At 40.4% G+C, this 27,551-nt stretch overlaps 1 protein-coding gene across 4 annotated transcripts; it reads right to left on the bottom strand.

The window, feature by feature from the left end:
- Nucleotides 1-1,176: 1,176 nt before the first annotated feature.
- Nucleotides 1,177-26,612, bottom strand: LOC109477071. Of its 4 annotated transcripts, none has more exons than XM_019778113.1 (4): nt 26,449-26,612; nt 4,396-4,553; nt 3,409-3,472; nt 1,177-3,203 (listed from the first exon to the last, which is right to left on the bottom strand). In XM_019778113.1, the coding sequence occupies exons 1-4, from the start codon at nt 26,580-26,582 to the stop codon at nt 3,068-3,070; spliced, it is 492 nt and encodes a 163-aa protein (XP_019633672.1). In that variant the 5' UTR covers nt 26,583-26,612; the 3' UTR covers nt 1,177-3,067. The 4 variants fall into 4 exon arrangements, with proteins under 4 accessions (XP_019633672.1, XP_019633670.1, XP_019633671.1 ...); XM_019778111.1 differs by lacking the exon at nt 26,449-26,612 and adding an exon at nt 24,041-24,231; XM_019778112.1 differs by lacking the exon at nt 26,449-26,612 and adding an exon at nt 21,533-21,859.
- Between the last annotated feature and the right edge of the window lie 939 nt (nt 26,613-27,551).

Here is a 27,551-nt window from a genome sequence, read left to right as displayed (position 1 = left end):
AAAGGAGTTACGTTACAGTCCGGGAGCGGCCAACTATTACTCTTTTAGCGGACTAACTCCCCTGGCATGTTATCTGTCTAACGTTATATGGCCAATTTTAACTCTTTACAACCACTTCCAAAGCCCAGTAGAGGCTCATACGCTTTACTGGCTCGTGTGTCGGTGTCACTATACATTTTGTAATCTCATAAACGCTGCGCGTAAACGTTGGTGCCTAGAAAAGAAGTATGAAATGTGTAAGATACAGAACTGTCCTTGGTGCTGAAAGCTGTCCAATGACGCCTTTTGGATTGTGGGCTCGTGTGTCGGTGTCATTATAACGTTACATTTTGTACTGACATAAACGATTTGCCTGAACAAGAAGTGTGTGATGTGTACGGTACAGAACTGTCCTTGGTGCTGAAAGCTGTCCAATGACACCTTTTAGATTGTGGGAGAGAAGAACAGCTAAGTAGCAGTGATTAGCTTGTCAGGGTTTCTCTTTTTTTTCATTCTCTCAGATTGAAGTCACCATCTTTTAATATCCTTTTTGTATATTTAATTCCAGGCAAGGATTTGAGGTTCTCAATTGGAGAAAGTCCATGTATTCCTAAAAACTCTTTTATCAATTCAGCACTTGGATTCAAAGTTTAAAATTCATTTAATTACAAACCAGCCTCCTGCGCTGACTTCATGGCTCTTATCATAGCATTTGGAGCTATCAGAGGATGCCTAGGTTCATTTATTTTTGTTTAGTTGCTTCATTTTAAAAAAAATGAATCACTCTAGGACAGAAATTTGACATAAGGCCACACCAATTTAATTTCTTGGTTAATGGATTCGCCCGCTTCGTTTTTTCCTGATTGGCAAATAAAAATAAAAATTCAGAATCAACTGCAAAATGCTCATATTTTGCTCTGAACAGTTGAAAACAGTCCTTTTCATCCTAGCTGTTGCAGCTATTCCATCTTTGAATGCAATGGTATCATTTAAAGTTAAAAATTCATTGTTTAAATTTTGAACCAGGCTGGTGTGTTGACTTCATGGCTCCAATAAGATGCCTATTTTTATTTTTATCTTTTTCCGCCCGCCCGCTCCATTATTTTTCTAGAAAAATCCATTAACCAAGAAATTAAATTGGTGTGGCCTTATGGACAAAAAACATCAAGCTAAATCAAGAGTGATAATACAATTCAGTATGTTATAGAGAACTTTAATGAAACATAAGGATACATTATGGTATCAATAATTGGATTACATATTATACACATTGACATCAACAAATTCAGAATTGCACCCATTACATGTATTTCCTAAACTTAGGTATTTGGCCCCAACATTGTATGTTCTATATGTAACCAATACACTGTAATAACAACAGATATACAGTAGCAAGCCTTCGGCCTGCTTTAAATTTAATTAACACTAGCTTGGCTGTTTTGCACCACTGTCCACTGGAATGAAGAACAGACTCTGCTTGGTCTGCCCTGTTATTGTCACCTGTTTAAAGTCTATACAATACATTGCAGGGTCCTTCCCTCTCCCTCTCTTTAACATACTACTAACAGGCAGTGTTTCTGCAATAATTATGCATTATGCCACTGATGCACTGGTCAAGGTAATCCCTGAGGGGTGCGTGTCACACAAATAGGGGCTTTGATGGCACAGCAGAGAATACTGATAGTAACGTGAACTGAAACATTTTAACTTCTTTGAAATGCTGGAAAATCTTTCTACTTTGAAATAGTTATTGTATGGCCACACCCCCAGAGGTTTACATTGAACAGTGCACTGAAAATAAAGGAAAAACTGAGTGTCTACAATAAATGACAGCAGCGCCGGTGCATTCACTTATAAATCTCTCCTTCTGTGATACATTTAAGTGTGTTCAATTTTTTTACATACTAGTAGTAGTTCCTAGAATTGTCATTGCTGCAATTCGTTGCAAAACACACCTTATAAATGGACAGGAGTTTTTCAACTTCACAGAAAGAAATAAAAAGACACTTGGCTTTATAATTACAAGTTTGAAAAAAAAAGAACACTTCAAGCAGTGCATTATGTGTATGGATATACATATTTGGTCTCAGACTACTTTTCCCTGAGGCCCTATTAAAGTGATATAGTACTAAAGAAAGATATGATGATCCATACACATTTAAATACATAAAATTGCTATGTCGAAGTTTTTGCAGCAAAGCATAACAATTAGCGCAGAAAAAATAGCATTGAGAGGGTAATATACCGGTATGCAATATACTAATATTGTTGTTAGTACAGGTTTTTATGACAGTAGCTTTAATATATGATACCCTACCTTAACCTTAAGTACAGCAGCAGTAGCTTTAGTAAGACCTCAGTAAGAGAACAGTAACACTCAAAAAAAGAGTGTTCTGTATCGAGGAACAATAACCATATTCAAGAATCATACTTTGCTGCAGTCTTGCAGTCCAGTCAAGAGACTTGAGTTTTTTAAGAGTCACGAATAAGACGTCTCATTAGGCCTGCACACTTCTCAGAACGATTTGCAGCCCGTACGTAGAACAGCAAAGTTGAAACTTCAAGAAGTGGGAACATTGTCAAAAATGTGCATTACGTGTCAGCAAATGTTGAACCTTGTAAAGCTGCACCAGTATAGAAAACTTACTTCCACATCTTGAATTGCTTCTGTGTGTGATATTGCTGTTTTTACTGTCCTGAAGGAAAATGGCTTGTAAAATATACCATTTATTCTGCATCAACGTTTGAGACTTGCACTTTGAATGTTCACTTCACAGCTGGCAAGCTTAGCTTTTATTTTTCAACACTTAAATCTCTTGCAGTCTTGAACATTTGAGCTGACTCCTGCTTGTCACGAGTCCCGGATCAACAGAAATGACGCAGTTCCTCCTCTTTTCCTCCAAGTATAAAGACTTGGCCGTTCAACATAAAATGTTGTTAGCGCACTTGAAAGATTTTTTTCTTGTCTTCCTTTCTTTCTTTTTTCCTCTTTCAGTCTTTCTTTCTTAGAAAATTATATATGATAAGGTGTTTTCACAGAAAAACAGAAATGGCACTGTTGCCAAGGCAACGAACTGTCGTTCTCTAGTCAGGATTGGTGCGACTTCTCTGAAACTGTACGCAGTCTCCCGTTTGGCAAGTGGCTCCCGTTTGGTAGGCCATTGCCATTGGGTAGGCCTGTACTGCTGTTGAAGTTTGTTCCATTTAGATGACTTTTATCTTGCCTGGAACACAGAAAAAGAATGCTTCAATACACAGATAGTCCTCCAGAATTGTTTGAAGTAAAATATATTAACAATTTGATTATCTTATTTAACATCCTAGCTATTCATACAAACATCCATCCAAATAACAGTTCATTTACTTTTGCTACAAGAAATCCATGCTGACAACAGCAGAAGTACAAATGTATTGGATACTGATACTTACCATGTTGGTCTTTTGTTAAATACTGGTACTGGGGAAAGTCTGTCTCTGCAGGTGGCTGGAGTACCTGATGAAACAGACAGGTGTCTCTCATGAGTGGGGAGGATCCATTTATAATGTAAGCCGTCAAGAATATGGTAAACACCAGCTATACGTAGGTACAGAAGTTACTTATGGCACAGGAAAGGTATTATAAGTGTGCCAATAGGTAGGGAGATGAGAGGAGTCTTCAAAATCTATAAACATATGTCAAAGTAGAGACTCTACTGGGATCTCTACTGGTAAAATTGCCATTTCTACCAATTCGGAGTCTCTACCCTGACATATGCACACATACGTATGATAGTACAACATAACACAGTCAACACAGTGCACAGTTGACTTTAGGATCAGTCGGCAGATGATACTCACTCTTACTGTAATTTGTCACCTCCAATTACTGAAGCTATGTAAGAGAATAACACAACAGCTTCAGTGTAAACAGCATGATCCCGTAATAAGGTTTGGGAATTACGAACTACAAAACACTCCTGTTACTGTATTAGAGGCTGACAGTGAGCACTGGCTTAAGTCTGGCTACTGGGACAGTGTTAAGCCCTGTCACACACAGCATGAATATGGCCTCCATAACACTGCCGAATGTTAGGAGCAAGGTGGTTGACTGGTATTCGGTCAGTAACTATTTGGCTGTGGTGGCAGAATGTTCCAAAATGTTTCACACAATTGTGTGTGGATGGGAGGTTCTGCCATGACTGGCTGGTTGTTTGCTGGTGTTAATGAGTAGGACATGATTGGGAGTCAAATGTGACTAAAATTTGATCTGATTCACATGGAAATGTAGGTGTGGCCTAAATCTGGTCTGGACTGCTCCCTAACTTCAGCCAATTTTGGTTGGTTGGGGGTTGGTGTTTTGAATGTGTGACAAGGGCTTTTCGAAATTCCTTTTACATATACTTTGTGCATATGTGGAGATGCTATATACTGACTGACCTTGTCGTCTGAACATGTCTGAGATGGAGGAGCCGTGTCTCCTCCAGGCCAGCAGGATGAGGAGGATGTTGAGGAGGATCCAGCCCAGCGCCACCATGCACAGCTGCACCTGGTAGTCATCAGAGTTCCAGGCCTGCTGGATCAGGGACAGCACAGACCTGCAGGGGAACAGCAAGGGACAGCAACAGGTCAGGTCATTGACTCAACAGCTCAGACACTGAAGGGCTTGAAATACTTTTTTCTGCATACCTGCACTGGTAACATTGAAATAAACTGCACCACATAAATTTTACCTCATATCACTCAGGATTTAAAAACTATTGCCATTTATTTCTTCAGAGGTAGTAACAATAACGATAGGTACCGGTAGTACATGTAACGATAAGGGGTGCACTGGACAAGTGGGTAGAATGTTTGCCTTGCATTTGGTAGGTCGTCCGGCCGAGTCATACCAAAGACTTGGTACAATGCTTTCTCTGCTCAGCACTCAGCATTTGGCAAAGAGTGGTTTAATCTGCTGAAGTGATTGTACTACTGTGTGGCCCAAGGGCTTAGTTGAACCGGAGATGGGCGCTGCCCTATGCATCATGTAAGGGTAAAACCTGGTATACTGTTTTACAACAACAGTAGACATCAGAAATACCTGCACAGTTCCAACTTCACCTGCATAAACAGCCCTACTGGGACCTGTGCTCTATTACAAACCACTTCACACTTTACAAGTACAATGTACCCCTGTCCCACAACACCCAAGACGTACCTTCCCACACTGGTAAGGTTTGCCACACAAGAAAGATCAACAACCCAATGTTGAAACATTTCTGCTTTCCTGAGTCCTCACCCAACAACAATTGTTTGTCTCTCTCATACCACTAACCTAACCAGAAAAGGTGTGCCATAACAGGCGACCACCAGATTCCAACTAACTAAAATAATCTGACCCCTTCTCGGTAAGGTCACCCTGTGTATACCTTAGCCTGAATCAATAGGGCCATCATACCTTTAAGTACACACTTCACACAGTGGATTGATTGTCCATTGCTTGTCCTTCTCACTACCAAATCCAGAACGGGTGAATAAGCACTGGCCATGGGTTTTTTTGCGCGAATCTGCGTACTTTTGGGTGATTTCCATTGTACTCAATAAAAATCACCCATTTGTTGTTTTCTTTGCAATGGGTGAAATTTTGTGCATTATGACCAGATTATGCAAGGAATGGGTGAATTTTCCAGTGTTTACTTTGCACCCGATTACAATGGAAAATTCACCCAGATTCACCCATTTGATTGGACACCTCTGGTAATAGGTGTCATAAACTGCACAGGCACATGCCTCATAATGTCGCAGTGCTGACTGGCAGTCTTTGAGTGGGTAGTGGATTTTGAAGATTTGTTATCTAGTCGGTTGAAAATCCCCACAACTCCAAAGTACATGTAAACACATGTTAACAGTAAAGTGGAAGAACCTCCATGGTTGAAATGAAATTAATTTGTATAATGGCAAGAATGTCCAAAAATTTACAAGCTTTATTACCACCCTGTGTTGCCTTGAATTCTGACTGTTCTTTGCATAGATTGATCTACACATAGGATGTTCAACCCTATGATTATAGAACCAAACACTGACCCAGGGCGATATCCCTTCGATACATTTTTCAGTCAAGTGGAGTTTATAATCTTATGATGACAGTCCGTGCCTGATTCATTGCCAATGTCTTGAAATTCAATTTGTGGCGTATACCATATTAGAATCGCAACATGAGTTAGGTTACTCCCAAATCATGTGTTAAAAATTGCCAAAAATTGCCTTCTGTATTATAAATTGCCAAAAAAATATGATTTTCACTTTGAAAATCCTCATCAAAACGTTCACCACTTTTGGAGAAGCTGTAATTTATTCATATTGTCATGCAGGTCAAGGTGCGAAAGGCTATTGTTCCTGTATGCAAATTCAACATCCCAATGACAACATATATGAAAGGCTATTGTTCCTGTATGCAAATTCAACATTCCAATGACAACATTATGAATGGTCCTGTAGCAGTATTTCATTATGTACCCCCAAAGTCAAACACAATTGTCAACAGTGAAAGACTTGCAAACTTATCTTACAATTTCAAAACCGCGATTGAAATGAAATCAATTTATATGAATGTCGGAAGACTCAAGACCATTACCAACTCGGCCCAGTCAACTTGGCCCCAAGTCAACTTTTTGAAGTGGTTTCCACCAAGAAGGTTTAAAATCTTGTATTTTACCTTCTTGTTCCCGTGTATTGCTGCAGCCAGACAAATATTCCTCATACTAGTAACAGCCATGGGATTGGCACATGTCCGGAAAGGTAGGTAAACTATGTAGTGAACAACAAAAAGTGCCAGCACACTGCCACTAGCGGTCAGCTCAATATTCAACCCATGAAAAACAGCCAGCGTACTTAGCACTAGTAAATTGCTGTTTGTTTTACAATGGGTGAAACCTTGAATTCACCCGGAATTCACCATTTTGTCATATAGGTGCAATTTTCATTTTCACCCAGTATATTTACATGGAAACAATAGCAAATGGCACCTTGGAAATTCACCCAGATTCCCAGAAAAGTACGCAGATTTACGCAAAAAAACCCATGGCCAGTGCTTTTTCACCCATTCTGGATTTGGTAGTGTCTCCATGTCTTGGCCAATGAGAACCGGGCCTTGCAACTGGCCCATGAACTGGTATAGAGCCTAGAGGTTTATGTCTGTACTTAGAGTGCAGGGCTTCTAAACTCTATAAGGTTACCCGGTACCAGTCAAGCCATAAAACAAGGCACTTTTCAATGAAGAACACAGGACCACACTACATAGCAAGGCAAATGATTTTTCCTTTGTAGCTTCATACTCAAAAGTTTGACAAACTACAAAACTGATGTTTGCTGGAGTGTTCACAGAGAAACCTTGACTTGTGTACTTCCTCAAGCAGTTACCATGTTACATCATGAAACAAACAACTAGGCTCTCATCATTATGAAAGCTGGAAAGAATGCAATATCTGATAGCACAGTATGGCAAAAGGGGATGGTAACCATATGAGCATGGTAAAGTACCAAAGCCAGCAAACTATAGCCTGGTTACCAGACCTATTTTAGCTCCTGATGAGTCTGGTAACCAGGCTAAGCAAACTAACCCTGTATACAATCCTACTATATAAGACAGCTCAGGGAAAATGCAACCTGAAGAACTTTACCTGCAACACAAAGAGGCATTTTCCACTGTAAGCTGGAGCACGAGTACCTCAAACATTATCCTCCGGATCTTACATACAAATGCGGGCAGGGACGACAAACAAGGATGACAATCACAGGCCAGTGGGGTATCAAATTACCAGGGTGCTCTGCACTGGAGATGAGTACGAACTTTGTGAAAACCAGCGAAACCTTTCAGTGTGCATATATTAACGAGAACTATACAGCTCTGGCTATTCTACTGAAGGATAGGAAGGCTGTCAAACAAAATGTCAGTTGGCTTGAAGGATGACTAGTCTAGGTCAACTCTATGTATCAAATGCCAGCCTGTTGTGACAGATAGACATGATTTGCATAGAAATGTTTTGTTAGCATTTGAATATCTACCACCTCGTCAAGTACCAAAAACAGTTGTCAGATAAAACAGAAATGTCTGGAGTACATTTTGCATAATCAGACCTAGAAGTACATTTGTAGAACACGCCTTGGTTCAAAAACATTCAAGTTCAACCTTCAAATTAAAGGCATTCAAATTTGTAACAGTTTCTGGGTGGCAAAACAAAAATATTCTGGATGACTGCCATTTCTTGGCACATTTTCGACATCATTTCATACTTTAAGCATTCAAAATAGTCCCAAAACAAGCTATTAGAGGCATTTTTGTGGTAATAACTAGAACCAGATACAAAACATTTTAGGTAAGACATTTCCGTCAACTACGTCAGATTTTTGCCTTACAGATATCAGAATGCTATGGGATAGGATTGATTGAATGTACGAAGGTACGTACTAAAAATGATCAGGAAATTGACTTTGAAAGTCCAGTTTTGCCACCCTGAAATTGCATTTGATACCTATACTAGATACTTAGCATCTCACATGTGAGGTGAAAATCTCCAAATGCTGCTCCCTTGGAGAAACAGCAGGGTTCCCATACTCATCTCTGAAGTTGACTCTGGACTCTGCATGATGCTTGTACATGTAGGTCGTCAGCAATTAAACACCAACGCCTCACATCCCCGCACAAAACCAACCATCCACACGCTGACAAACACGTGTGACCTGGATCTATCATTGTTCCGAAATAGCGACCAATCGAAATGCGGAGTTTTGTTTCAAATATAACTTCAATGCCAAGTATGCACATATAGGACGGCATTTGCTAAGCCATGTGCTGATTCTAACACCATGATGAGGATAACAGGTTTCTGGCCAATGGGCAGACAGGCTATCCGGTTGAAACTGGTTCAGTATCCTGAATGTGGGTCAGTCGGCTGGGGTTACCCTCTGTTACACAATCTCTTGGACAAGTACTCAATCATCAATGTCTCAATGCAAGAAAATGCAAGTAGCAGACAGTAAAAACATGGACTAGTGTTGAAAGATGAAATAAGCGGCTTTTCTCCCGCCATTTTGATCCGCAAAATCCCACACCACAGGTGGCCCGCTAGGCTTCCACCTGTGTCTAAAGAAAACCAGTTTAAAGTGGCGAAGGGTTTCAGAGTGGAATATCGTTCCTAGTCTAAAGTGGGCCTTAGGCTGCTATGGATGATTTAAGGCATATCGGTGATGTCGGGAAATGTTAGCCATCAGGATAACTCAAGGGTGTACTGACTTAAACCAAGAGGCTCAGTTGTCCCACATTGGGTTAGGATATTTGTGAAAGTGGGTTTCGGTGATCACATAGAAAGAGATCATTAAACTAAGCTAAGTAAGTCTACAAGCAAAATTCACCCCTCAAAATTCAGGAAATAGCGCACAAGGTTTAATTTAAGGATTTCCAAAATTTTTCCTGGGGAGCATAGGCACTTGACATAATGTTCTTTCAAACAAAATTGACATGACGGCAAAATTTCAAGCTGGCAAGAACACTTAACCTATCTATCACATTCCCCATGGGCTATCATTGTATCAAAGGTTATCAAATAAAGCCAAGCTACAACACATTTAATATCAAATAAAATACATATCATAACTCAGAAGGCACTGATAGTGCTCAGTAACTTTTGGCATCTACATATTACATGCATCCCCTGAAATGCTTCAGAGATCCGTAACACAACACTATGTACTTAATATCCAATGGCTGCATCCCGTGAATGCCAGTGAAAGTTTTCAGTTCAAACACACAAACATGCATACCAGAGAGTCCAGTCAAATTGAGGCCATTCCATCATTGATAGCACATGGCTGAGCTCGCATAGACGGCTGATATTCTTGGGAGTACATAAAGACTAAAACATTTCCATGGACAAAACAACTATGTATCCCGCACAGGACAACAACCTATTTACGAGTTAGTGGTGATCTGACTGGTGCAGCTCTACACTCTGTGCCTATAGGGGCTATAATTATTGCAGGTGAATAATCAGTAGGCATGAAGTTACACCACAAAGGGCTTTTTCATGATATTAAAATGGTCTGCACGGTACAGAGACTACGGACAATCTTCAAAGTGTACATGAGTTAATCAGGGCTCAAAATCCTTTTTTTCTGCAAACCTACACTGGTGCAGCTACATTTCGTAATTTTGAAAATTACCTGTACCACTCCAGACAAATTTTACCTGCACCACCCAGAAGTATGGATCATATTACAAACTGTTCAGAAATCATTTCTTAGGTATATGGTAACAGTCAATGTAGCAAATAATAAAAATCTACATACACTTGCATGTGCATACATACATGTATATATATATAAACTTGGTACATGGGCTGTTTGCAGGTTAGGTGCAAGTAGACATTAGAAATACCTGCATAGCTCCAAATTTTAAAATGTACCTACACTAGTCTAACCTGCATATGCAGGTGGTATTTTGATATTTTTTCAATGATGAATTGAATCGCATGTCTGATGTCGTGTGTAAAACTTCTGATTCTGCATTTGGAACAGGGCTGGCTTAAGCTTGCTGTGCTGTTAAATAGTGTTATTCTTGGTTGACTGCCCAGTATAACTACCAGCGTTTATCGCCCATAGAAACCTGGATCGTGCATTGTTTGCCTTTATCCTAGACCTTTCAAGGCTACTTATGTGACTTGTAAATCATAATGCCCAGCGGCAATCATACATGCAGCACTGCAGACACTGCAACGCTTTTAGTGCACAGGGCTCGAAAAACTTTCTTCTGCATACCTGCACTGGTGCAGTAACACTGAAAATTACCTGCAACACTCAGAACTTGGATCATACTAAAACTGTTTGGCATTATTTTTTTCCCATACATGGTAACAGTCAATGTAGCAAATAAAAATTCATATACACATACATTTGTACATGTTATTGTAGATACATGTATAAACCCAATACATGGACCATTGCAGGTTAGGTGCAGGTAGACATCTGAAATACCTGCACATAGCTCCAATTTCACCTGTGCAAGTTGATGAATGTTAGTGGTAATGCTTGCCCCTATAATACTTAAACGTTAACATGTCTTCATCATGTCAGTTCTTATCATTGTGAGATGCTAAAGTTCAATAAAGCTTTCCCAGTGGGATAGCATTATAGACAGGCATTATGCTCCTGTCAAATTTCATCATATATTACAAAAGTCACAACAATAGAGGCTGACCTATTTTCATAACCACACACACATAAAAATTTCTAATTGATTCATAATGGTGACAAATGTTTACATTTGACATCTCCAATTTCTTAAACTAGTCCAAGTAACTACACATGTATGTCAACCTTTTGAAAAAGACATTTATAAAATATAAGATATGGCCCCTTCAAAAATTAATGGCGAAGTTGAACTTTACTGGCCCATGCCATGGGATATATATGCATGTACAAATGTATGTTTTGCAAAGCTTTGTTTATGTCAACACGAAACAAACCCTGACTTTTTTGTCCTGAAGGTTTTTCAAAATCTCCAAGCAGATCTTTTGCTGGCTGCAAACGCAGTACCAAGTTGGCCAGGCGGTATCCATTTGCCAGACAGTTACCTTTTGCCACCCCAAGTGTAAAATAAGATACCAGTACGTTGTGAAGGTTAGATATCCAGGTAAAAAGATTCGTCAAAAAGCAGTTACTCAAGCAACTGGACATGATTTTGGAAACAGCCAGACGTTTCAGGTAGCTATAGTATCCACTACCTTTCGTCAGTGACTGAGAGACCACAGGAGAAATGCAGGTAAATTACCAGTACAAAAAAGAAAGTGTCAAAAATACGCCCAAGCCCAACCTCTGCTTGGAGAGTAGGTTTTTCACACCTTTGTGTGCCTGGGCTTCTGACATGTCTGATGGCCACCTGCAAACTGACCTGTGTAGGTGAACCTTGGAGAACACCAGACAAATTTATCACACTGTCTAAACAAGCTTCCTTCTGTTTGACAGTTGCTTCTTCCATTTCCTGAGAAAATGGACCCACAGGTCTGTAATAATCTGTAACAATGAGTGGTAACTTCACAAGTGATAAGTGATAACTTCACAAGTGATAAGTGATATGTGATAACTTCTCAAGTGATAATAATTTTATAAAGTGATAATAAGTTATAAGTAATGATTTGTAAGTGGTAAGTGATATACTGATAACTTCATAACATTTTGGATCAGCTTTTCTTTCCATGCACCAGCCTGTATTCTTTCCTCCCTACATGCCACCCACCCCCGATTATTCTTGGAATTGCCCCCTTCCACGAATCCATACAAGAAGAAAACCTTGCTTATGACTCCATACACCCTTGGGTCTAATATTAGGATAGGTCCAATGCAGGAAAAAGATTTGAGTATAATCCTTAGTTCCTAAATTCTGAGAGGTACAGGTAAAATTTGTCTGGTGCAGATGATTTTCAGTGTTACCTACAACAGTGCAGGTATGGAGAAGACAAGGATTTTGAGCCCTGGCATGCATTATGCCATACACCTTTAGCTAGAAGAAAGGGGGCGTGGCTGCTGTCCCTGACCTTTCCAGCTTTCATCAGTCAGTAGACAGACACTTGGAGACTTATCCTTGGCAACCTGACCTGCACAGGTGAGTTTGCACATAGCTGAACAATCTCAAACACGGGTCAAACACAGGACTGTCTATCTGTTAGAACACATGCGTCACCAGTCAAGTGGAGCATACATCCGATTTACACGCAGGTAAAAACTTGACAATACAACACTGCATACAGTACACACACATACATACGTCCAAAATGTCTGTATGTCAAATTTTTTCCTGAGTGTGATACGTTCAGATTGTATGTTACCTTGGCTTGAGGGCTGATGCACAATCTGATCTTACAAAGCTGGCCGATTGAAACGTAGGAAAAATTCAACGTACACCCCTATGCATGCGCAGTTTTCATATGGTTTTTGCCCACATGAAAATCGGATCTATGCTCCATTGACTAGAATATTTGACAAAAGCTGCCTTTATTGGAAAAGTCTGTTTTTTCCGGACCCAGACAAGGGCATATATATATATATACTGTCTGGGGACAGACATACAAGATTGATTTCATAGGACCACCTGCAGACTGACCTGTGGAGGTGAGACTTCAACCAGACAAGAGTCTCACACAAGGTCAGGCAACCACCAAACTCAAGGTCATACATCTGGCTCTGCTTCTCTACAAATCATACACAACCTTACCTTTGGGTGAAAGTTCAAAGTCAATGTCTTACTCTATCTGGAGTCATAACAGTACCTGTTTCATCTTAGTATTAGCATTTAAATTGAAAACTGTGCAAGCCAAAACTTCGTAAGTCAATTTTTTTTTTCGGCCTGCTTTGGACTACATTGAGAACGTGCATTCAGATCCTATGTTTCCTCAAGGGATGGCGTACGATCTGGACATACATAATTATATACTTTCTTAAACGTACATCAAAGCTGGAAAGAAACTGGTAGACTCAGTTTTCAGACACTCAGATGAATATGCAGTTTTCTACTTCGGCTTTTTGTCCCAATTCTCCATCTGGACATAAATAGCCATTGGCAATTTCCCAAAATAACTGCAGAGCAACTGGACCAGACAATTATGCAGGCAAAAGGTAAACAAGGAAACACAAGGAGTAAACAAACATCCAAATTTTCCATCATACTATTATATAGAAAAAAATCACAGTCAAACATCTTCTAAGCAGCTGCGTCAAAATATCTAAACTGACCTACATAATGCAGTGGTTGTTGTTGATTCTTGAAGGGTTCTAATTGAATACAATACGCTATTAGCAGTATACTATGTGATTATACATCCATAATTGAAAAGAAATACCTGGCCATCATGCCCACAAGACTACCCCATCTAGTCTCTCCCATCACCACCACTTAAAACCTCTAGAAGCTGCCATTTGAAGACTTTGGAGTTCAGGAGGCTGCTTCTTGCTCACATCTTGCAACAACACTTCTGAAGAAGCCCAGTCAAGGGGAGTTCCATTGTATATGTTCACAGGGGATGACAAATGCATAGAAGTAATGAGAAAATAACTTGTAGCCTTAAGAATGGTAGACAATGGAGTACCTAAAATTCTGTGTGAATAATTTTACAATTCAAACCTCTTCTAAATCCAAATCTGCAATCTATAATTGTAGGAGACATCCTGCAGTTATCGTTAATGGTTCATCCCCATGTAGGGTTTCCTCACGTGGCACACCAATGCTGCAGTGACCTAGTTCTGTCAGACATAACAAACAACCTCCCATAACACACATTTGAACATGGCCATGTACTAGTTATATTTATGGCTCTCGTGCTGAGTAAACAACGTTGGTACCTCAACAACATGTTATGAGCCTTCAAGTCTAACAGCCTTTACATATGTCCAAAAAAATAAATTGGGTAGACTTTTCAGAAGACTGTATACACAACATAATCTAATTGCTGTCTACCCTATTTGCATGTGATTCAGAGATCTTAAGACAAACACGACCATTGTTTTCTTATCTTACTAGGTGTCCCAGATTCAAACAAAACAAAACAACCAAACAATCTGCTCTCTTGTGTAAAGGTACCAATTCCACATATATAACATTACATAATCATAATCATAATCATGATGACTTGTTATTGATTTAAAACGTTTTGCAGCCCAAAGGCTGAATTCCAACTTTCATTTAAAGTTAAAAATCATCAGTATTGTAAGCCCTTTGGTAGAAAACATGGAGCTTAATCTGTATCACTCCAGAATGAATATCAAGTTTCCGGCCTATATATAGGACATTGCCCTGAAGTTACCTCTACAATTGATATGGATGGGTGAAATCAAGGACAAAGCCCCCATAAAAGTACTATAGCATGATGAAATCTCATGGTAAGACCATTGGCAACAGTCCATTTTGGTCTTTAATTTTGAAACCAGATCTGTACTAGCTATTGCGCTATTTTGCTAACACTGTAATGACATGTCCATAACATCCAGATATGTATTTTACAAGGTGACCTTACTGTCAGCTTTTAATACCTGAAATAGCGTCACATGAATGTCAAATACCGTGTACATGTATATCTTGATTTTATGTGCGATTGGCCAATTTTGTATTGTCATGTCCAAATGCAGATCCGCAGATGGTTAACAAGCATGAAGCATCATTAATGTGTATTGGAGGTTCGAAACAAAAAGTGCTACACTTTGACATGATTTACACGCGAGCGTACCAAAACTGCGTAAGTCAAATTTTTGCACTACATGTAAATCAGCTGCTTTGACGTATGTCAAGAACATACGTTCAGAACATATGTTGCCTCAAGGGCTGGCATACAATCTGAACGCACGTTTCTGGCGTATGTTAAAGCTGGCTAATTTACATACAGGACATATGCAGTTTTCTTATGCTCAGAGTTCTCGTACTGTCAGGTTTTTGCCCGTGTTTAAAGCCGGTCTTCTTTAAAGCCGGTCTTCAATATACCGGTTGGTCACAGCTGCTACGAGTGACTCTAATCAGTACAACATATCACACAAGCAAATCAGATTACCATAATGTAAGTGTATTGTGAATAAATGATGGACCAGGGGGGTGACACTAAGTAGGTTTGCAATCAAGACAAATCATGCATTATTTAGTATTACACTTACCATTTCTAAGCAGATTTGGTTGTGATATTTTTCAAAGGGCTAGCATGAATTGAATAGTTTAATTGTATGTAAAAGCAGGACGATCTAATTTAACACAGAAAAAAATTGACGTACATACATAGTTTTCATAATCATATGCTCATTTGCGTATGCAGTTTTTGTACGTCAGGTTTTTGCCCACGTATATTAACCAGGTCAAATGATCAACACACCTTTGACACTGAAGTACCAATTAACCCTGATTTGCATACCTCCCATGTACAAAAGAAGCAGCACTTTTCATGGTCACACATTGGTAAAATGTTGAACTAGGCCACACCAATTTAATTTCTTGGTTAACAGATTCGCGCACTTCATTTTCAAAAGATTCTGGTTCATATTCAACTGCAAAATGCTCATATTTTGCCCTGAACAGTTAAAAACAGACCTTTTCTTCCCAGTTGTTACAGTTATTCCATCTTTGAATGCAGTGGTTTCATTAAAAGTTCAAAATTCATTGTCTAAATTTTGAACCAGCTTAGTGTGTTGACTTCAACTTCAAGGCTTTTATCGTACCATTTTGGGAAACAATAGGATGCCTAGGCCTGTTTTATTATTTTTTTCGCCCGCCCGATCCTATATTTTTCTAGAAAAATCCGTTAACCAAGAAATTAAATTGGTGTGGCCTTACAGCACATCACGTTCTTGGAACAGTATTACAACAGAAAGCGATCTGACATTTTTATAGACTACGGTCGTAAATCTCTTCTATTTCTCTTGCCTAGGCAATTAAAATCAATCAGTCAGAAAATCGGTGGGGATTAACTACTGTTCATCACTTCATGTCCCCGCCTCTGGGCTTTGACTGCAAAGAGATCTGTAGTGTGTAGATCAGAATTAATTTAAAGTCTCATTCATCCCATATAGAGGAAGCTGCCACTAGGGAGTCAAGATCAACGCCAGATAATTAAATTACAGCAAAATATTCCCCAACAGCAGATATTCAACAGACATTAACAGTCAGTTATGGTCATTCCCTGGCAATGGTACACTTTAATACATATGTATTTCATAAAATAGCACCAAGGAACCGTAAAACTACTGAAAACTGGCAAACCTTCCAATATCTGGTATTAATTTGAACAAAAAATAATTGGAAGGTATAGTGAGAAATACTGTAGCCACTAGAAGAATTACAGCTAGATGTACCAGCAATATCACCCATACAACTACTTTTTCTTCCATACAATTTCAATTTTCTTGCAATCACAGGAGTACAAATTACAAATGTCCTATGAAAAACCACCCCCAATTTTTACAGAACATGTTTGGTGTGAGAGGTAATGTCTGAAGAACACACAGAATTCTTCCCCCAACTGTACCTATATGCCTTCCCCCACCTTGGACAGGTCTTAATTACAATGCATACTGTGTATGTCTCAATCACATACATGATGGGCCATTTAGCTGGCTCATCTGTGGTGATAGGACAATCTCCAAGCAGATATTGGAAATGCATATTTTTCAAACTGCCATTTTCGCTTATGTTATGATGGCCATTCGTAACAAAACCAGGTCTTCAGAAAACGCAATAATTTTGCCTTCCAATATCTGCTTGGAGATTAGCCAGGGCTCAAAATATCACCTGCATATTACGCAGGTAAGTGCAGGTAAAATTGGAGCTGTGCTGGTATTTCTGATGTCTACCTGCACTTAAGCAGTACTGGTCCATGACCATGTACTGGGTTTATATACGAACGTACTAGGTGTATGTGGATTTTTATTTGATGTTACCACCTGTGAAGTGTAAAAGAAGTAATGGCAATGGTTTCTCACAGTTTTTAGTGTGATCCATATAATACTTGCTAAATTCTGGGTGGTGCAGGTAAAATTTGTCTGGTGCAGGTAATTTTCAATGTATGCAGAATAAAATATTTCAAGCCCTAAATCCTTTACCACAGACAGGCAACATTGTGCTGCAGGTCCACCGTATTCGTGTCTGAAACCTTCCGACATAGATACAAATCATAGTCTTCAAACAACCATTATGACAAACACACACAATGTAGGTTGGCAACTATAAACAGCAATTGTTCCTTATCAGAAGTTATCTGCAATAATTGGAAGGCCGTGACGTAGTTACCCGGGATGATGACATCAAAACATCTTTATCTTTCCTGGGGACAACATTCCTCTCCCTTATCACACAGGAGAATTTATTTGGGACAACAAGTAAAGGAGGATTCATCAACAGATTGACAAAGAGTTGTGACACAAGTATCTAATCTTTTTCAGGATGTTTTGTAACTTGTACAGTGTTCGAAATACCTGCCTGCAGTCTGCAATCTGCAGATAGATTTTCAAGATTGCAGAAGAAAAAATTATACAATCTGCAATTTTGCAGAAGGAAAAATAGGCTCCAGATTCATTAGTTTTCAATTTAGCAAACTAAAACTTCCAGGCCCCAGGGACAGACTGTTCTGAAACAACAGGAGCTTCTTCACTAATTTGCATCATCCTTGTCTTGACTTGTCTAACTTTTGTTTCCTTTTGGACTTCCAAAAAATTGTCTTCACTAATTTGCATATTAATCCATAGTTTATGCTTATAAACCTGAAATTCTCCTGCAGTCCAGTAATGCTACTGTACAGATTTACAAAGCTATATGTGATGTAAAAAAGGAATTATTGGTTTGAGAAGGTTGTAATATGGAGGCTTGTGTATTTGCAGAAAGGTTGTAATATGGAGGCTTGTGTATTTGCAGAAAGGTTGTAATATGGAGGCTTGTGTATTTGCAGAAAGTATTTCCAAATTGCAGAACAAAATTTTGACTCTTCTGCAATATTGCAGAGTACTGAAAAAAAGTATTTCGACCACTGTTGTAGCTTGAAATCGATATAGAATATCCTGCCACAGAGCAAGGACAGAGAAAGCAATTACAAAACAACAGGCGCCTACAGGCATGTACCAAGCCTGATGTACCGGTATGCCTACGTAAATGGGCATTCAGTGACGCAACATACATGTATATATGTTTTTCAATAGTAAATGATGGTACTGGGTTATCTACTAAGATCTGCTCTGATCAAGGAAAAATCCTAATAGAAATTGAGAATCACAGAAAAGTGCATTACCAACACTTTGTTAGTGTTGGAAGTCTTTATTTCACAAACATCAAACAAGTTGCTGAAAGTTCTTTCCGAGTAGAGGTCGTTGGGCAAAATTGTGACCTTCTGATCATATACTCCATTTTGTGTCTGCCCTCCAAGCAGATGTTGATGTCCAAAATGGTGACCTTATGATAAGGTCACAGTTTTTCCAGCAAACTCTTTTTTTCTCTCTTGAAGAGTTGAGGAGGGCAGATAAAAACGTGGCATAATATTATGATAAGGTCGTAATTTTCCCAACAACATCTGCTTGGAGAGTACTGGAAAGTACAATGAAGAGAAAAGAAAATGTTTTCAGTCAAGAGCCACGAGTCACATTGTGCTCTGCAGAACTGCAAAAACAGTAACCCTGTTAAGGTGCTCTACCTTAACAAGGCCCCGCTCCAGTTCACACCAATACAGGGGAGCCTGTGTACTTAGCTGTTGGTCAAGAGTAAATAGAGCAGAAATATAAATCCGTTTTCTAAAGACAGTTCCGCCTGATGCTTGGCCTACTCGTGACTACTTTTACGTAAGCCTCTGTTCGATCGTGCTTGTTCTCCCTACTCCTAGTCAATGTTGCATCAGACTTCTATATTTGAAAACAAGGTGCTCAGTGGGGACAGTGGCATTGACAGAATTCACAGAAAAATTGTTCAATTTTTTTCCATAGCACATTCTAGAAGATACAACACCCTGGTTGAATCTGAAACACGAATTCCCTTGGTATGTAAAATGTCAATGTCAAAATTTCACTTAGTCTGAATAGAAGGCACAAAAATAATTGGGCATTTGAATTTCCCTCTCAAACTCCAACAAAAAGTAGACTCTGAGCTACACATGACTCAATTCAATACACAGGCAATCAGGCAATAGAGCTTTCAAAGAGGGTTCAAAATCATTGACTACCTTTCTATCAAATTGTAACAAAACTTCATTTGACTCCAAGCTACACATGACTTACTAAACATACAATTAGCCAATAAAACTTTCAAAAAGAGTTTAAACTCTTGGTTTACAGACTGCTTCATTGAGGGTAATGGTAGAAGAATAACATGATTCAGTAGCAACAATGGTATTGCCACGTCTAGGCTCTGTGACCTTCCTGAGGTTATAATCAACAGGCTGTGATAGTTTGACCTCTGGCCTAGATGAATCCACAGGACTAGGGCATGCCATGATTAGGATATAACTGGCACAGTTTGGGGATATACCTACAGAGGTGACTGTCACTCTGAAAGAGTATGGCCTTGCTGTGTACATGACACAGTTTCTGTGTAAGGTTTTAGGATCTACGGTGTACCTCTAACAGCTAAGTTTAATAAGTAGAGATAGAAAGACACAGAGCTGGGTCGATTGCAATTGCTATTGTATGGATTGCTGTGTTTGAGTTCATTAGGGACGCTGAAGAAGAGTGGTGGATGTGACGTGACAATGTCACTCGAAACGTCTGGAAGTACTGTCCGTAATTTATCCAGTAGTAGAGATCGATTTTCTATGAGAATTGTTGTGTAATGACTAAAGTGATAAACTATATAGCCAAGTATATGCAGTAGTGATAATACTGGTACTGGCAGAGGTTTTGGCTTTGCCATATTTTTTACTAGATTTTTTTTATTTGAACTGGTACCGTTAACGTTAATTGTATCTTTTCTTACGTATTGGATTCTGGCTGGTCAATTTGATGCTGTCTTGTCAATTTGATACTGTACTGCAGCCACCAAAAGATCTGCTTGGAGATTAGTGATATTAGAATGGCTGGACAGCCCAGGCAATCTGACTGAAATGATGATGTAGAGAGATATCATCAGTGATTAGCGCTGTATTTAAAACTTGATTACTACCTTCTGCATAATTAATATAACCCTATGTGGGTGGTCAATGGGGAGGGGCAGTAATGATTAACAGGACAATAAAGTCATTCATTTCTGGGCTCGTTCAAGAGCTGGGGCTTGGAGTCCAGACCGGTTATATCATTCTGGTGATCAATATACTCCTACGACATTCTTGTAAAACCAAGGAAGCACAAATGACTTAAAACAGTAACTGTTACTGTTTTAAGTCTGACAACTCTTCACTATGGAATGTGTGCTGAGGGCACGTCCATTTTTAAAATAGAAAAAAAAAGGCACATCAATTTTGCGATCTCTACTTGTGCATATTGAAGCAAACAAAACAGGCCACAGAGTCAAAAGGGTGCATTTTTGGTGCATTATTGACATGTCCTTGGTACTGACATTTAACAGTTGACTGACAATCTATTGCTGTTGATTGATGGCAATAGCAGTGTAGAATAACCCTCCATTGTGAACAATTCTAAAGCCTACCGTGTATTTTACAAGGGTCTTAGCAGCCTAACAAACAAACTACAACAATTTCGACCTCTGATTGCCCTGACACAAGTATACACAAGCAAATGACACCCGGTCACTTCTCGACCGTAAGATTACGAAATATTGCCACCAAAAATAGACTTTAGCACCCTTCAGGTTTTACAGCTGACTTGCCCCGGACACAGAGCACCCGTGTGTTGCTACTGTAGTGTTTATTCTGAACCCCTTTTCACCCTGGGAAGGCAGTGTAAACTCCGAGAGATCCGGAAAGAAAGCCATTTAATTTTTGGGGGGCTTCCTTCTTCCAGACGGTTAACGTTAGGCTTGGGAGTTCAAAAATGATAATTATTAACTGCCCCTCACATCCAAATTACGCCAATTTACATGGTACAGTGTCGTGTATCAAAACACAAGTGTGGACGTTATACAGAGCTTGGGAGGAAGTCTTACCAAGCGATCTCGTAAAACCCCGAAGGCGATGTGGGGCCAGTCGGGCCGTGGTCCCCTTCTCCCCCGGCCGCCGCTGTATGGAACGAAGTCGCGCCGCCATTTCCCGCTCTTGGAACGTCAGACGCCGCCTTTTCCTCGTCCATTGGACGGATAGACAGCTTAGCAGACATCTAGGAATGGATCCCTATCTGACCGATTCGGCCAAGTCTTCATGACAGAGGCAGAGGAATGCAAAGGGGGACACGTGGAGGAAAAGACGTCGGTCCGTCTCCGAGAGACACGTACCCTCACACCGCCATGTTTACCCAGCGCTTCCGCTTAGGGGCCGCTCAATAGATATCCGGGTGGGATCTTGATTAGTAAACAGAAGTCTATGCCATCACAAAATCATTGAAAGCGCCTGATAATTAGTCCCTTTTTGTTATCAAGAAATGCTGTTTTATTCGGTATTGTTTGTTAGTTGCAACGATATTGCTCTTTCACAAGACCTTTATCATGAGTTATTATCAGAATATTGTTAACGAGCCCGTTAACTCTAGAGAGTAAGACCAATGGTAAGTTAACGCTGTTACATGTATAAACTCTCTAGCATACGTATAAACTCAACTTCCAACTTTTATGCAATGCAAGAAATCCTTCAATCAGATGTAACGTTAGTTAAGTTTGCTTGTCATATTTTCAAACTGAGGGATTGCAACGTCACAGACGTTTATGATGGCCTAACACCTACAACATCGTTATCTAGCTGTTTACATTTCATAGCGCTGTAGATCGTGATTTTTGTAAACTATTTAAATTGTGAAAATTGTGACCGTCCAATCTGGGGGAAACCCCCGGATATGGCAGTAAACCCAGCATCCCTACTGATGTGAACGGACGGTCCCCTTCCCACAATGCCCCTGGCATCAAGGGTGTAACAGGTGCTACGGCCAATAAAATTCGCACAAATCACCCTGAGAAGAACCCTCACTCTCAGTAAAGGTCAAGTTTACTTTGAAGGTGGCACCACTGGGCTTCAGCTCAACCCTCTCGTTTGTTCATACATCGTATCAAGGAGGATTTAGAATTTGAAGTTTTTGTGATGGTTTACAGGCTCTATTTAAACACAACACTGTTTCATTTCCAAGTGATAACTTTAACAGTTAACTAGTTATATTAAAAAGTCAATAAAAGTTACAACCCTGCTATGACTACACAGCAAAAGCCTTGTAAGAATTGCAACTTCTGACCTAACCCTTACATGTATCATAGCAGCAGTTTTATATAGCCGGGGTAGGGAAACACATGCACCTGATGTAACGTACACTGGTCAAACATGACACACCTTCTTTATCAGCCAATGGGGCCATAGGTCGTCCTATGTCCTATTGACGTCACAGTGTAAATATTTGTACATCCCAGGAGGGAGGAATAGGGCATTTCTCACTTTCACCTGCATGTCCGCATCACGTGGAGCCAGGCGTGGTTTTCGGTCCTGTACTGTCGCCTCTACTACCAGGCTTCGGAAGGGGAGTGGCAAGAGTAGAAACTGGCCAAAAAAGAACATGCTAGGGGAGTTGGTCCGCTAGAGGAGTACATTTGTCGCACCCGTTTTTAAGCGGACCAACTCCCATGGCATGTTATCTGTCTATGTATATATACATAACCAATTGTCTAACGTTATTCTTTCCAGCCGCTTCCGAAGCCTCAAAGCACATCGGTCCCGCACTAGTGTACGGTCGCAGGCCTTCCAAAAGTTACTCTCCGGGCAGAGGTTAAGACTTCGGCTAGTTTTTGACTCGTTTTAGGCTTTTTTTATCTGGCTTTCACAAGTTGTACTGGTATCCAGCCAAAAGGCCAAACAGGTAGCGTACTGTCCTGTCCTGCAGCCACCAAAAGATCTGCTTGGAGATTATCCAAAATTAACCGCTCAGTGCTGTTTTGGCAGAGTAAGAAGCCATCTGTTCTCTGTGTAAGTGCACAGAGAACAGATGAAAAGCTGTGTTCAAAAAGCGTTTTCATGTTATGTAGAAATAATCTGTTAATACAAAACGGCAAAGAAACACAACAGTGTGTACGGCTGTCTCGACTTTTGCCTTTATCCCAATTTGAACATTTATCAATACCAAGTTATGCACGAAACAGAGTCACGGTTCAATAAAAGTCAATTTCATTGCGGGACGCAACTACTGCGTAGTTTACGATCAATAAAGGTCGCCAATGGGTGGCAATCTAGGCTACCATTTCATAATCTGGTCAAAGGTTGGGCAAAAAAACTGATCACAACAAGATAACGGTAACTATTTTTTGTATATTCATGATCAGTGCTAGTACTGGCCGTAGCTATTAAACGTGGCGCTAGTTCTGCCGAGACTGCCACTGAATCTCAGAAGAGGAAATAATACATGACTGTAGTCAGAACTGTGTATGTCAATGGCAAAGTCATGTCCATATCATTGTAGTGGGAACGGTTACAAATTTAAACTAAACGGCGAAAAACTAATACAAGAACGATCAGTGTGCACCTACCAAAACCAGTCCCGTCTGACCCCGAGCTCAGCAGTCATGCTAGTGAGGGTTTGTCCTAGTTCCACGGAAGCCTTACGGGCAACACGGATATTGTCGGATCGATCGTCCATTACAAAAATTCTGGGGTCTGACATGATGTAACGTAAGGCAGAAATGTCAGCTACGGTACGAGAAGTTTGGGACGGTACAGATGCTTCTTGTGCCCGAGTCGCTGACATTTACGTATACGCTGCCAAGACTTTAAAAAGAGCACGGATGACAATAGCGACTTCAGTGAGGCACTAGTTCTACTTTTAGCCGTGAACTTTACACTATACGTCAGAACTCGGGCAAACAGGTCAGACTATGACACCATGTTTGTAGTCGACATCTATAGGTTCATCTTTGGACGGCGTCAGAGTGGGACGGCGTAAAGTGGATTGTACATTCATTTGAGTTTTATAAAGACAGACATTACGTAGACGCTAATGTTGGTGTGAGGATTCATATTACACATTGTATGAACACTATATGAAAGGTACATTATGAAAACGCGCGCACCCACAAACACACGTACACCGAAGTGACATCAGCAATGACGTTTATAACATCATCACGAGAAATAGTGTCACAGCATTGCATAGCGTCGCATCTTTCAAAACATTATCGCACACGTGATTCATGTTGTAAAAACGCGAAATAAAAATACGGCACAAGTCTGAAGCCTACACCTCAGGAGAGTAGAGTATACTAGTGATCAATGCATTACTTGAGCGAGTAATTGTGCAACAGGGGCTAGCAAAGATCCATACTTTAGATGCCATGTTCAAAGCTTAGGTGTAACAAGTCGTTCATTGTAAATATAGCTAGCTGGTGTGTTACGCCGAAGGGCGGTTATACCGGCTATACATACTACAGAAAGCAACTATACAACGAACAACTATCCATGTCCATCCGGCATGTATAGCCTGCGTTTAGTTTTGCCTCGTGATGACCGTAGTATGCACCGAGGCCTGTCTCTAGCTCCTCTATCGTGTGACGTCACAGGGGGCACAGATGAAGAGGGCACTACAATTCATTAGCCGGTCATTTGAGCTATCAAATGATACATCGGGGTATCATGTTCCGACAAGCAGTGTACACATCGTAGCCTGTATTACACAATCTCTCACTGTCCCCTTCCGAGGGAAGGTCGATACGTTGCCTGGGTGCTAGACGGATGCCAGGCAAGGTGTTATTAAGACTTGCTCCTCGGCTCCAGGGCCAACATGTCCCCGAGGAAATTTTACCATAGACCCCCTAGTAAGACTCAACTAGATTTTCAGGGTCTGCGGCTTTAACCAATGAGAACAGTCTGGCATCCAGACTACTGAGAGTACTTAAATCAGGTTATATGATGATAAATAACTTATATAATGTATACGTAGGAGCTGATATTTAATAACTGAACTGGGGCATGTTTGCTGGCCATTCAAAGCCTGACATTGGTGCAAAGGTTATCACAAAATTGCTATTGTGTAGAATCAAATAGCTGATGTAAGCAGTTAAATGAAAGGTCGGTACTGATTGGTTAAAAAAAAGGTTGGTTGGCGTACGTAAATATGCAGACTAGAATCTGGCAGTATTATAAAGATGTAAAATGTATGACTGGAGAAATTTGCTGTTAGCTTCCACCAGGTCACACTGAGTGTCCTCTTGTAGAGATTTTATTCTCTACTGAGTGTCCTCTCAGTAGAGGCTAGCATATTGGAAAGTCATTACATTGCTTGTCCACAGCAGTTCTCCGTTTACATTGCAGAGGCTTTTGTAGACCATTTTACTAGAAACCCGGCGACAACGCCCAAAAGAGATTACCCTTCTAACTGTTTAATGTTTGTCTACTCAGTGAAGCGCAATGTTTTGATAAGGCATAGATATTTCGTCGATGCAACCAAAACTCCTTGATGCAATACATCTTGACTGTATCGCAATCTTTCGTAGTTATATGACATACACGTACGATGATGTACCTTTCCGGTATTGAATGAGAAAGGAAGTGAGAGAATTCTGTTTAGCACATATTCAATCTACTCCGTTGTATTCTAGTACTACAAAAATCTTGAGATTATGGAACATCACACAAAAACCTCTGCCAGGCTTCAGAAGAGTAGAAATTGGCCAAATAGATAGATAACATGCCAGGGCCAGTTGTTCCGCTATTATATTGAACTGAGGAGCACAGTTTTGCCGCTCCTGATCTGTACCGTACTCCTGTACCCTGTACCTGTATCTTTATCTGTACAGCACTCCCCAGGCATGTCTATTTGATCAACTTCTGCTCTGTCCAGTCGTTTCTGAACCATGGTCGAAGCTACTTGTACGTTGATGCCCACCCCCACCCCACCTCCTCACCACCCCTCCCTTATCACTACACACCCCCTGAGCCTCACCTTGCCACCATGAGAAGCGGGTGTTTCAGCTTGAAGGCGTCGACCCCAAACAGCATCGATGTGAGAACTTCTAAACAAACAGCGGCCAACAGCGTTCTTCGAATCCCAACCCAAACTCTATGTGCTTTAGCCATCGTGACAAAAAATCATCTGATCTAAATTCAGAGTCCGCAGTCCTTGGTCTGTGAAGACCACGTGTGCTCGGTCATGTCTTACGAAATAAAGTCGAAGGTGACACACATGAGACCGGGCCGAACTGGTCTGATAAGGCCACTTCAGAGAACGATGTGCCCTACATAGGTGTGTGCCATGCAAACATGCAGGTATGTACAGGTGGGAACACACGGTGTATATGGCAGGTGGTAAACCTTCCTGCCACGGACAACCTGTTACAGGACAGGAGATCAGATGCTTTAAATTCATCGGACTCATCGGTTGGCGGGAAAAATAGGTTAATTTTGGCTCCGATCGAATATTTCACTCTTATTATATTAGACATTGTTGGCAACTCTGAGAGAGAAAAGCAAGAAAGTACGTGAGGATGATTTTGTTGGGATGAGGACTCCGACGGCGAAATTTACTGAAAAGAGGCTGTCGTCCTAACAGCATACCTCGTTTTATTCGTCCTCTTTCTCTGTATGTGTATGTACAAGCCAGAAACACACGAATTAACTATAAAAAATGCGTGTCTAGTCATCATTTAACTAACCATCATCAACAGCCACTGTCAGGTGTATTAGGATGTGACAAATACTGCAGGTCCTCCTTCACAAGGGCATTTTCCTCTCTGACACGACCCACTGAGGGCCTCTAGCGGCTTCACATAAATCTACAGCCACTGTCAGGTGCATGGGAATTTACAGATTCTCATTCCCAAGAGCATTTTTATACCATCTCCCACACCGCCCGCTGGGGGCCTCTAGCGGCTTCACATAAACCTACACAAACTATTCTCGAATACGGATATAATGCTAAAGAATAACGGAGTGGCTATTCCACTAGACCCACATTTTGTCGTTACAAATTTCGATGTACTTGTTACATAATAGCTGTTGAAAGTCACGACTTTGAAACATGATCGGAGACATGGAGAAGTGGAGAAG

The sequence above is a fragment of the Branchiostoma belcheri genome, unplaced genomic scaffold (genome assembly GCF_001625305.1).
Source record: "Branchiostoma belcheri isolate BF01 breed outbred unplaced genomic scaffold, Haploidv18h27 scaffold4, whole genome shotgun sequence".
Taxonomy (NCBI): Eukaryota; Metazoa; Chordata; class Leptocardii; order Amphioxiformes; family Branchiostomatidae; genus Branchiostoma; species Branchiostoma belcheri.
This window is presented reverse-complemented; position numbering and strand designations above follow the sequence as displayed.

Bases quoted from the DNA above. Each gene is read 5' to 3' on its own strand.
- LOC109477071 (XM_019778112.1), bottom strand. From the start codon at position 21,702: ATGTCTGCTAAGCTGTCTATCCGTCCAATGGACGAGGAAAAGGCGGCG. The intron at 3,473-4,395 runs GTCAGTCAGTAT...CTGTTTCATCAG, and splicing joins AGACATGTTCAGACGACAAG to GTACTCCAGCCACCTGCAGA. The intron at 3,204-3,408 runs GTAAGTATCAGT...TCTGTGTTCCAG, and splicing joins TTTAACAAAAGACCAACATG to GCAAGATAAAAGTCATCTAA.